The sequence below is a fragment of the Galeopterus variegatus genome, unplaced genomic scaffold, assembly GCF_000696425.1.
Source record: "Galeopterus variegatus unplaced genomic scaffold, G_variegatus-3.0.2 Scaffold25, whole genome shotgun sequence".
NCBI classification, from domain to species: domain Eukaryota; kingdom Metazoa; phylum Chordata; class Mammalia; order Dermoptera; family Cynocephalidae; genus Galeopterus; species Galeopterus variegatus.
Window position 1 is genome coordinate 1,452,587 of NW_007726136.1, and position 12,306 is coordinate 1,464,892.

Genomic DNA, 12,306 nt, shown 5'->3' on the forward strand with positions numbered 1-12,306 from the left:
GGAGGATGGGGATATAGAGATGGAAACATGTAACTGGGCGAGAATATCTCTTTTTAATAGAGGGACGGGACATTGACGCATGACCAAAAATGAGTGGGAGAAAGGAGATGAAACGCCTTTAATGTGGCAAGTTAGTGGAGGCGTTCTGTGGGGGTATATATGTTTTTTCCTCCCCCGACTATAGGAGAAATGTTAAGTGTGGTTGGGCCCTGAAACTCCTTTAAGACCGAGAAAGTGGCTCCTGTGTCCAGGAGGAAGGAGACGGGTCGGCCATCCACAACAATAGTTACCGTGGGCTCACTTCTTGTGATGGTCATGGTCAGGAAGGACCCAGGGCCCTGTCAGTCTTTTTTCTCTTCAGCCAGTCCCACCAGAGGTGTTTGAGGTGCCCGGGATGGCTGAGGCCCATTAGGCCACTCCCCCCTTCAGGTGAGTGGACAGTTGGAGCCCCAATGCCCCATTTCTTGGCACTTAGGACATGGCTTGGTGGGCTTTCTGGGTGATGGGCAGTTCCTTGACCAATAACCTTCTTTGTCACACTTAAAACAGGCCCCAGGGGGAGTTTTGGAGGCGGAGGGCCCAGAAGGGCGCTTAGAAGGCTGAGTAATTACTTTGGCCAGCATTTGGAGGTCGGCCAAATCAGCCTTTTGTTCTCATTCCTCCTCCCTATTATGAAAGACCTTGAAGGCCACTGATAAAATTTCAGTCTGGGGGGTAACAGGGCCCTGTTCCAGTTTTTTTTAGCTTAGTCTTGATGTTGGGGTAGGATTGAGCCAAAAAGTATGTCATGATGTGTGAGACTGCATGCCTGAAGGACCCATTGGAATTTTTTAATGTAAGTAGAGGGGTTGGTGGTGAAGGACCCTAATCTCTTTTCCAGCTGGGCAAGATTGGCTAATGAAAAGGGAACGTGTACCCTAATAACTGGCTAATGAAAAGGGAACGAAAGGGAACGTGTACCCTAATAACCTCCTCCTTCTCCACCCCCCTCCTCTGGGGAAGGTGGCTCAGGGGGCCTCGTCCCCTCCTCTCCCTCCCTCCCTCTCTCCTCCAGGAGGAGGCAGGAGAGAGAACAGGCTGACCAGGTGGCCCTTCACCCCGCGGCGGTTGCCCCGGAGACCAGGGCTGTTTACTGGCCGGCTGGCCGGGTGCAGGAGGCGGATGGAGTGGAGTTAACTGAGGGAGGTTGGGGAGCAGAGGGAGTCACAGGAGAAGGAGATCTGAATGGGGGGGTTTCGTCTGCAGGGTCAAAATTATCAGAAGTAGGGGGTAGTGAAGGCAGTGAGGATGGAGGGGGTTTGGAAGCAAGGAGAACCTGGGAAGGAGAACAGGTGAGACAGAGAGAGGGATTTTGGGCAAGCAGGCGGAAAGCCTCTACATATGGAATCTCTTTCCACTTTCTCAGGCGCTGGCAGTAGTTAAAAGGTCCCGGAGAGTGTCGGGATCAAGTGTGCCCTCAGGGGGTCACTTATTTTGGTTATCTAGGGGATAATAAGGCCAATCTTGTGTGTGTAAAATTTGGTGAGACTAAATGAAATATAGACACAAAAAACAATAGAAAAGATCAACAAAACAAAAAGCTGTTTTTTTAGAAGATAAATAAAATAGACAAACCATTAGCTAGGTTAAAATAAAAGCGGAGGGAGGAGGCAGAAGCTCCCAAAATCAGAAATGAAAAGGGAGACAGAAGAGGATTAGAGAAAGAGAGAAGGTTTAAAAGGAGGATAGAATGAGCCCTCCAGCCAGATGAGAAGGACGGAACTCAGAGGGTGTCCCCAATGAGTCGTGCTGTTCTCAGGAGATGGGTATGAACCCAGGAGGGAAGGGGGTGTAGGTCGTCACCTAGATCCTTGCTTCCCAGAAGCAACTGTGCCTGGAGCCAGAGGGACCTAGTGTGCTAGGTTTTACTGGACAGCGGGGGTCCTGGACCTGGTAGGAGGAAGGTTAGATGGGTTCAAGGATGAACCCAGGAAGGAGGAAGGTTAAAAGGAGTGAAAGAAAGAGAGAGGGAGGAATGGGAGGTTCAGCCTCTGGGCCGGGAATGTGTCAATGCCGGGGCCGGGGGAATGTGATTAGGGTAAAGGTTTAAATAATCTACAAGCCTGACAAAAGGAAAAGGGGGGCTTACCTAACGGCTGAGCCAGTGGTGGGTGAAGGAAGCCAGAGCCGGAGAAAATGGACTAGGGCGGACTGTCAGTCCTGGGGGGGGTTGCGGAGGGGTCTGAGGAAGTCCGAGGAAGGAGTCCCCTGGTGCAGAGTGAACTCCTCCCGGGTTTCGGCACCAATGAAAGGACACACGGACCCGAGCTGATAAGACAACAGGACCCGAGCTGACAGTTCACCAGAGAAGTTCCACTTTATTCAAGGACTGCATGTACATTTATAGGGAGCTGTGTTCCAGGTTTGGATAGGGGGTGGACGGGTGGTAGCTGATTGGACGGGGCTGGGCAGGAAGTGAGCCTTGACCTGTGACTGGCTGAGGTTTGGCATGGGTGGGCTTGGGTGTTGGCACTGGCGGGCTTGTTTACTGCGGAGAACAACCCGGAAGGGCACCATATTGCCAGGGAATGCTTTCCCCCCTCCCCCTCCGCTTGAGTGCCCACGGTGTCCTTACACTATGCCACTAGTATGAATCTGGCTTTCACATCATGGGCATGAGGGGTGACAATTAGCTTTGTATCTCATGAATATTCTTAGTAAATAAAACTTTTAAAAAAATAAATTCTCAAAAAAAAAGAAATGTAAAAATACTAGAAAAATATCAACAGCACATATTTATACAGCACTTAGATGGAAAATTCCTTTTTTCTAAGAGTGACATAAAACAAAGAAGATAAAGTTCACAAAGTATGTGAAACTTCATTTGGGCACACTCTAAACAAAGTTAAAGACAAATGAGAAATTAGGGAATATATTTGCAACACATATGGCATAGAGTTACTGTCCTAAAACATGAAGAGTTTCTACCAACCAATAAAAAAAGATAAACTTCCCCTAAAGGAAGAGAAAAACAAACCATGAACAGGTTATTTGCAGACAAGAAATACGAATAACAAATAAATACATAAAAACCTTTTCAAACACAGCCATAAAGAAATTCAAATTGAAAAAACAATGCAATGTTTCATTTGATTTTCAGAGATAAAGAGATATAACACCCAGTGAAGTAAAAAATGTGAGATAAGTATTCTTATACACTGCCAGTCAGGATCTGCACATGTTTTTGCAAATAGAAAGGCAGAATACTTAACAAATTTTAACTTTGCTTTTGTATTTCCTTGTACACACGTAAACACACAAATTACTTTCATGAATTTAACCAGTGGAAGCAATTTCAGATAAATGGAAAGATATACAAATGTTCATCTCAGTATTATTAGCAATTGCAAAAATAAGAAGTAACTTAAATTACATCAATAAGGGCTTGGTAAGGTGGATTATAGTTTATACATAAATTGGAATATTATACAGACTTTAAAATGAACAAGATAGATTTGTAGGTAGACATGTAAAGAATTATAGTGCATAATGTAGACAGAGAAAAAGCAAATTACAAAAAGTTTGATGTTTTGAATATGTGTGTGTGTGTGTGTTCACTTCCCTGGAAAGCTAAAAACCAAACTATTAAAAATAGTTACTTTTAGGGCTGGCCTGGTGGCGCACTCGGTAGAGTGCAGTGCTTGGGAGTGTGGCGGCGCTCCCGCCGAGGGTTTGGATCCCATATAGAGACTCGTTGAGCGCGGTGCGGGCGCGACACCGATGGTTGCGATCCCGTTATCAGTCACGAAAAAAGACAAAAAAAAAAAAAAGGAAAAAAAAATAGTTACTTTTAAATAATGGTATATTGTAGGGCTGGTGTAGAAGGGTGGTGATGACATATTATACTGCTTGGACTTTTACAACATTATGCATTACATGTATAACAAAATGTTTAAGTAGTGAAGAGATTTACAGTTTGGAATAAAAAATAGGAGATATATTTCAAAGGAAAAGGAACCTCCCAAATTGTTGAAACCATGTGGTCCTGGAGGGTAGACAGGGAGCTGGGAATCAGTGTCCTTGGTCCTTCTCTATGATGCTGAACCCAGTTGCTCTGTTCAGTCCTAGTGACAATGCTGAGACAACACCATTCCTTGAAGCTTGAGATGAATGGTCAGAAGGAAGAAATGTCTGAGTCACAGGGATCTTTGGAGGCAAATGGGTAGCTCTGTTTTACTGCAGTGTTAAATGTTGGTGGGTAAAAGAAGCGATGATGGGAGATGTGGAAACTCTCCCAGGGTAAACAGTGCGACAGCCCCTCTGTTCTTATAGACTGGTAGAATGAGGGAACATTAGCAGTGCAAGAACCTTGGTGGTTGCCTTGTGTCTTCTGTCTGCTACAGGATCAGAGAAGGTAAAGAACTTACTCAAGGCACGAACATTAAGGGTGAGAGAGGTGATGAGGTGAGAACCACAGCACAGGTTCTTCCCAATAGTTCTTTTATATTTTTGGTGGCTGGCCACAGGAATAGAACCCGAGACGCTGGTGGTGTCAGCACCATGCTCTAGCCACCTGTGCTAACTGGCCAGCCCACCTAACAGTTTTCTTGAGCCTTGGAGGAAGCTCATTCCTCATATGCCTGAAGTTTGTGTGGTGGCTCAAAAAGAATCAGAAAGCAGCCATCTTTTCCCAATGTCTATTGACACTGTTAGCAGGCATGACCTAAAAGACAGGAATGTAAGCTGGGCACAGAGTTAGTCACAACCTTTGATAACATCTTAGTAACGTAGCTAGATAGAATAACCAGCACTCTTTTTCTCCTGTATTTTCCCATCTGGTAAACCTTTCTCCTGTCATTCCAAGAGAACCTCTGTTTAGAGAAATGGAAAACACCTCCCTTGTGCACTTTTTAGCACTTTAGCAAAACTTAAAATATTATTTTCTTCTTAGTAGAGAGGATGAACTACAATAAAGGTGTCAGAGCAGCCAGAACTAGTGATTGCCAAGCAACATTGAATGGGCAGCCCATCCCCTGTCCCTCACACTCTAATCTCATTGCCCACTTTCTTTCTCTGATCTTTTAACAGTCTCAAGGCATCTTACCCAACTCTTCCCGTATTTGTCATCTCCCACACTATCTCTGTACCCTATTTGGTCCTCTCCAATATCTCCATTTAAAAGGAATCTTAGCCAGAGAATGGCCATCTTTGGGGTGACTAAGACAAAGAAGAAAATTTCAGTTAGCCATTAACTTGAGAACCAACAATTTTTATCAGCACCACACTCTCCTGAGAACCAACAATTTTTAATTCCTAAGGTTAGTAGAGGAAATAAGAAACTAACCATGTGGCTGAAATTGCCCTGAGATGAAATCATGGCCCAAAAAGATCCTTCTCAAAGGTTTATTTCTGTTTAATTCATATTACACTCTCTTATGTTGATTTACTTTAGATTTCCACACCTACAATTAAGGATTGAAAGTAAGTCGTCTTTTTTTTTCTAACCTCCCTCAATCAATTGCCAACAGAGGAAATACAAGAGAGAGGCAAACTACCCTAGCTGATTATTCACTCACCTTGTTGCTTAAAGGAAATTTGCATCTGCATTAGTTACAGGTATGAGTCAGGTATTCTTATGTTCTGGTGATGCTTGACTGAGGTTAGTGTCTTTGAGCTCTCCCTAGGAGATAAGGATTCCAACCCTGAAATAACATCAAGGGTTTGAAGCTGACCGGTCCACCAACTGCAGACTCCATGACGCCAAAGCACCCAATCCATCATGGGACCCCGACATCTGACTCAGACCTTCTACTGATCCCATGACCAGCCATTTTTTCTGCAGGACAAAACCCTTACCTCACTTTTTCGCCTCTTCCCCTTTATAAACTCCAGAACAGGCATCAGAAGGTGGGATGATTTTAACCTGGTTTGTCAGCCTCCAGATGCTAGGTATGTGAATAAATCTTCCAATCCTTGCACCAGCTCTTGGAATTTCAGATCATTTGTTCAGTGCAAGGGGGAAGCCAAGCCTAGCTGCCGGTACTCCTAACTCCTCAGTACTAATTTTCTGCATTAGTCTGTTTTTGTGTTTCTATAACAGAATACCTGAAACCGGATAACTTATAAAGAAAAGAAGTTTATTTGGTTCATGACTGTGGGACAGCTACATCTGGTGTGGGCCTCATTGTCAGGCAGCTGGCAGGTGCAAGATCACATAGTGAGTAAAAGCAAGAAAGAAGGAGGGAAGAGCGGTGGCAGGGTCCTTTAAACACTCATGGGAACTAACAGAGTGAGAACTCACTACCTCCCCTCACCCCAGAGAGAGCATTGATCTATGCATGAAGGATTCACACCCATGACCCAAACACCTCCCAACACTGCCACATAGGGGATAAGAGTTCAACATGGGCTTTGAAGAGGGGACAACATATTTAGACTACATTAGCAGGCATCATGGGAAAAATAAAATAATTCTGCTCTGTATACCTATGTTTTATAAAGAAATTAATCATACCTAAACTTGAGGAAAAAATATGACCCTGGGTGGTGTGAGTTTGGGGGTACTTCTAGGAACCCGGATGATACGGATTAAGTGTGTCCACCAAAATTCATGTATTAGAAACTTAATCCCCACTGTGACAGTGTTAAGAGGATGGGAAATCTTATTATGGTAATTGAAAGGTGGGACCATTAAAAGGTAATTAGAATGTGAGGACCATGCCCTAGTGAGTGGATTGACCCACCCATGGAGTAATAAGTTGATGGTTTAATGGATGGTAATAGGCATGGCTCTGATACGGAGAGTGAGTGACCAGGTTAGCTATCTCTTGCTCAGCCATTTTTGCCATGTGATACCTGCATCGCTGTAGAGCCACCACCGAGAACAAGGCCCATACCAGATGTGTTCCCTGGACTTTGGACTTCTCAGCCACTAAAACTGTAAGAAATAAATTCTATTATTTTATAAATTACCCAGTTTCAGACATTCTGTTATAAGCAACAGAAATGGACTAATACAGCAGGCTACATGCAACTAAAGAGTCATTCCCTCTGGGACATGAACCTGTAAGCATTCACAGCTTCCTAGATTTCACCTCTACCCAGAAAAGGGAGGACACAGAAGTTGTAATTTGTCAAAGGGGCTGTCCGAGCAGAACCTATATACCCATTGCCTATATAAGGAGAGCTTCTTTGGGAAACAATAACTCTTCTCCCCCACAGAGAGTCATTATGTTCAGAGAGAGAGATAGAGAGCAGTTCTGAACCATTTGTCCTAGTCCCTAACTTTAGAGGATATTTTCTTTAGTCCAAAAAGACACAGAGAGGAAGGGACACTTAAGAACTCAAGACACTGACCGCCTCCCTGTGAGAAACCTCCAGAGGGCGCCGTGCACATCAGGGTTCCTGAGGCTGTAGATGATAGGATTCAGCATGGGGTTGATGACAGTGTTAAAAATTCCAACAGCTTTGTCCTTATCTGAAAGCTTCACTGAACCTAGTCGCATGTAGTTAAAGATACCTGAACCATAGATAATGGTGACCACAGTGAGGTGGGAGCCACAAGTGGAAAAGGCTTTCTTCCTTCCCTCCACAGAGCGGATTCGTACAACTGCAGCTGCCACGTGGGCATAAGAGATGATAACAAGAGCCATGGGGGTACCTGCCATGATGAAACCCACAGCAAAGAGCAGCAGTTCATTGAGTTGGGTGCTGGAGCAGGAGAGCTGGAAGAGCTGTGGGAGGTCACAGTAGAAGTGATTGATCACATTGGGACCACAAAAGTGGAGTGTGTATATGGCCACAGTGTGGGTGAGTGCATTAGTGAAGGCACAAGCCCAAGACACAGCCACCAATATCCTCTGGACTGTCTGGCTCATGCGAATGCTGTAGGTGAGGGGCCGGCAGATGGCCAGGAATCGGTCATAGGCCATGGCTGTCAACAGAAAGCAGTCCACCCCAACCAGCAGATGGAAGAAGAAGAGCTGGGAGAGGCAGGCTCCATAGGGAACTGTATGCTTGTGGGATAAGAGACGACCCAACATTGGAGGAACAGTGACACTGATGCACCCAACATCCAGCACTGATAGGTTCCCCAGGAAGAAGTACATGGGGGTGTTGAGTTTGGGCTCTACCAGGATGGCTGCCAGGATGCTGAGGTTGCCCCCTACTGTGACCAGGTAGGCTAAGAGGAAGAGCACAAAGGCAACTGGCCACAGCTCTGGTGACTCCACCAAGCCCAGCAGGATGAACTCAGTAATGGCTGTTCCATTGGCCCCAGATTTTGGCTTCATGAGTTCCTGCAAGGTAACATCCAGGGAGGAAAAGAATCAGTTCTTTCAATTCATTTATTTATTCAAGAAGAAAAAAGAGAAGAAATAGACCTCCTTCTACATGCCCAGCCTTCTGCTAAGTTCTCTTTGTCCAAGAATTTTCCCATTCCCTAGGCCACACTGCACCTGTTAACTCTCTCACTACATTTACCTCAGTACCTTTACTTTACTCTTAGGTACAAGGACAGGTGACATTACCATTGCGGACCTCCCTCCCTCCCCTAGATGAAAGAACCTATTTGTAAAGATTATGGAGGACAGCACCCTTGAGGAAAATAAGCAAGAAGTGTACTTCTGGCTTGAACAGAGCAGACTAAATCTGGAACTTTCTCTTCTCAGAACTCATTCCTTCTCAAAACAAGCAAAATAATAAACATATAGATTCGATATTCAAGAAAACTAGTAAATGTCTAAAATCCCAATTTACAAACTAGATTGGACAGTGGAGATAAAATAGGAGAATGGCAAGAAGCAAAGAGAAAAAATCCATGGCTATAGAAGAGCTAGACAAGTACAATTCTCTAACAAAAAAGGGAAGCTGGTAAGGAACAAAATCAAGAGCACTAGCTTGCAATAATGGGAGTAGGATGCAAAGTATGGCACCACGATCTTCTGTGATCCTGAGATGGATTCAAGAAGCAGGGCTCCTTGGGCTAAAAGAGGAATCAAATACACTGGCAAGTTTTATTTGCAGGCTATAGATAAGGCATGAGATTAGGGATGAGAGATAAGGAAAAGACACCACAGCAGCTCTACAGTTACCTATTGACATTGACTACAGGCAAGTAAAGGGTAAAATAACTTTCTTACAATTTTGAATCACAAGATAAGTTCCTGCTAGCCTGAAACATAATCTCAGCCTCTTTTGATACAAGTATCTTGCAAATGTCTTATTCAGCAAACATTTGCTTTATTCAAGGATTCATGAACAAACGAACACAGAATCTATACAAAGGTTGCATAAGAAAAAGGAAGGAAAGAAACAAGAAAAACAGATGGAAGATAAAATTCACTCCAAAGGAGAAGACTGCCATGGAACAGATAAAAATTGTGGCAAAGGATTACAACCAATCTAAAAAAAAAATAAGAAAACATTTCTCTCTACAAAATAGGAAGGAAGAGTATAAATATAAGAGGTAAGGAAGAAGAACATGAAATATGAGCTGGAAGATGACAGGAAAAAATGTTAAAGAAATCTAAAGTTACTACAGAATGAAAAGACGGCATGATGGGAAAAACTCAGATAGGTACAGAAACAGTATTTGAAAGGATACAAGATGAAATGGAAAAAGAGGAAGAATAATAGATATGGGACAAAGAAGATATAACATATGTACAATTGGAGTCACCAAAGAAGGATATAAAAATAATGGGAAAGAACAATTATTTAAAAGTAAATGTTAATAAAAAATTTCCAGAAACAAGAGAGTATTTGAATCTACAAATTGAAAGGGTGTACTTTGTCCCAGGAAGAACTTGTACAGAGTTCCAGCACTGTTATATATCAATGTCATGTTATTGGATTTCAGTGAAAAAAATAGCCTGTCATTTCTCCAAAGTAGTATTCAAAGCTGAAATATAATGGAAAAATGCCTACAATGCCTCAAAGGAAAGAAAATGAGACCCCAAAATATTATAACTATCCAGACTATTGTTCAAGTATAAAGTTAATTTGGCAATGAAAAAATTGAAGAAATATTGTTAACATCAGCCATTGGTAAAAACAGAGGCTTAAAAAAGAAAACAGACTTCAGTCAACAGAGAGAAAAATGGAAAATATACAGTATATGAGCTGATGATTAGTTTTAAATTTATTTTACCATAGAGGTAAAACTAAAACATTTAGAGAAATTATAGGTATAAAATAAAGCATAAATGTTTATAAAATCTGAAAAGGTTAAATGGTTATAATTAACAGAAAGGAAGAGAGGACATTGGAGGAAGTATAAATGTGCTGATTTCCCCATCTTCTGTAGCTGAGTGTTAAAGGATAACATTTGAACCTGATAAATTGTGTAATAGAGGTGTAAGTACATAATGAGTATAAAGGAAAAGATTAAGATAATGAAGTCAATAAATCACATGGTACAGGAGAGAGTGGAAAACGTGGAAGAAAAGAAAATATACTAATTTTATCATTGATTATACTAGGGAATTAGTAGATATTGTCCCAAAACATAGAGTTTTAGAACTCCAATTTATGTAGTTATTAAGTTATCCCTAGAACAAATCTTCCAAATTATGAGAGGAAACACACATGTAAAACAAAGTAAAAGAAACAGAACTTACAGTAATAGAATTTTTAAATAATAAAAGTAAAAAGTGTAACATGAAATCATACAGTAAAATTAGCATCAAATATATGTATAACAATAAAGTTGAATGGTTTAAACTCATGTAATAAAATAAAAGAATTTCAGATTGAATCTAAAAAATCCAACTCTAGGCTGATGCCAAAACAAAATTAATTAGAAAGGTTGAAAGGTCAAGGAATACCAGTCAAATGTAAACAAAAGTAAAGCAGGGATCATGATGTTAACATAAGATCAATTTCAATTCAAAAAAGGCAGTAAATGAGAAAAAAAGAAGAGCACTCTGTAATCATAAAGGGTGCAAGATACAACAGTTATGACAATGAATGCCCCAAATATATAGCATTGGTACATAAAGCAAAAAGTACAGGATGTTCAAGGAGAAATAGCCAGAAACAGTATAACAGTGGCTTTCAGTCCATAAAGAGTTAAGTTGACAGAATAAAGTAAGGCCTTTAAAATATCCTCAGTATAATTATTCAAGAGGTAAAACTAATTGATAATATACACCTTTCCCAAGTGCCAACAAAACATTCATCCCTTAAAAGAGAATATATAAAACCAGAAATTCAGCAATTTTCAAAATAATAAATAAGATAGACAATATTTGATCACAACCCAATTAAAAATAAATAAAAAAAAAATAAAACCTAATATTTAAAAAAACCCTTAAGAAACAGTTGGACCAAACAGAATGAAAACAAAAAACTAAAGAATATCTGGAGGAGAGGAAAAGGGAGATAGTGAAATCAACACACATTAGAACATAGGGATTAAATCAGTGTTCAGAAGAACAAAATCTCATTCCCTGTAATGTTCCAATTTAGGGTTGGCTGCAAAGGGAGTTTGCATGATAGTTTTAAGGAGTAAGTGAAGCAGCAGCCCTTATGCCCTGGAGTTTGGAGGTGGAGAGGAACAGCAAGGACACAGGAGTGTTGCAGGTCCAGTTTGTTCTTTCTTTTTCTTGCTCTGTTTAGAGCTCCCCTTCCTAACTGCCGCCCTGCTGATCAAGAGTGGCCAGATATTTTTTCTTTGCTGTAAACTCTCAGAGGTGGTAGCCATGAAGAGTCAATACCCTCCAGATTTCCACACAGCCCCCTTCACAGTTCCAGTCCACCAGCCGGATTTGCCCACTTTCCTGCAACTTGCAACTCCTGCACCCACACCAGAGCTGGGTAGTGATCTTCTTTCCTCTTTTTCAGATTATTTCCCCAGCTCCTTTCACTTCAAATGTAGTTTAAAGTCGAATTCCTATAATAAATTGTTCTAAATACTCATAGTGTTTCTACTTCCTCAATGGAACTCTAATTAATGTACATAATTGATATAAGCATAACCAAAAGACAGCAAATTTGGAAAAAATATTTGCAACCAATACCAAAGACAATGAGCCAATTTCTCTAATAAATAAAGAGCTACCTCTCATTTATATAGAACAACAACTCAATAGAAAACTGGGCAAATGATATTGACAACATTTTGAATATTTAATACAATATTCAAATATCTCTTAAATCAAGAAAATATGATCATGTTTGCTCTAAATTAGAGAAATGAAAATTAAACTACAACACAATACCATTTTTCTCCTATCATATGGAAAAGACCAAAAACTCTCTGATAAGTAAGGTTTAACTTGTCCATGACTGATGCTGTGCAGACTGGCCTTCTGCAAAGTTCTATGG

General features: G+C 41.4%; 1 protein-coding gene across 1 annotated transcript; it reads right to left on the reverse strand.

The window, feature by feature from the left end:
• Positions 1-7,322: 7,322 nt before the first annotated feature.
• On the reverse strand, positions 7,323-8,270 carry LOC103587471 (olfactory receptor 3A1). Its single transcript, XM_008568935.1, has one exon. The coding sequence runs from the start codon at positions 8,268-8,270 to the stop codon at positions 7,323-7,325; it is 948 nt and encodes a 315-aa protein (XP_008567157.1).
• Positions 8,271-12,306: the final 4,036 nt, after the last annotated feature.

Coding starts and splice junctions, on each gene's coding strand:
- LOC103587471 (XM_008568935.1), bottom strand. CDS start 8,270: ATGAAGCCAAAATCTGGGGCCAATGGAACAGCCATTACTGAGTTCATC.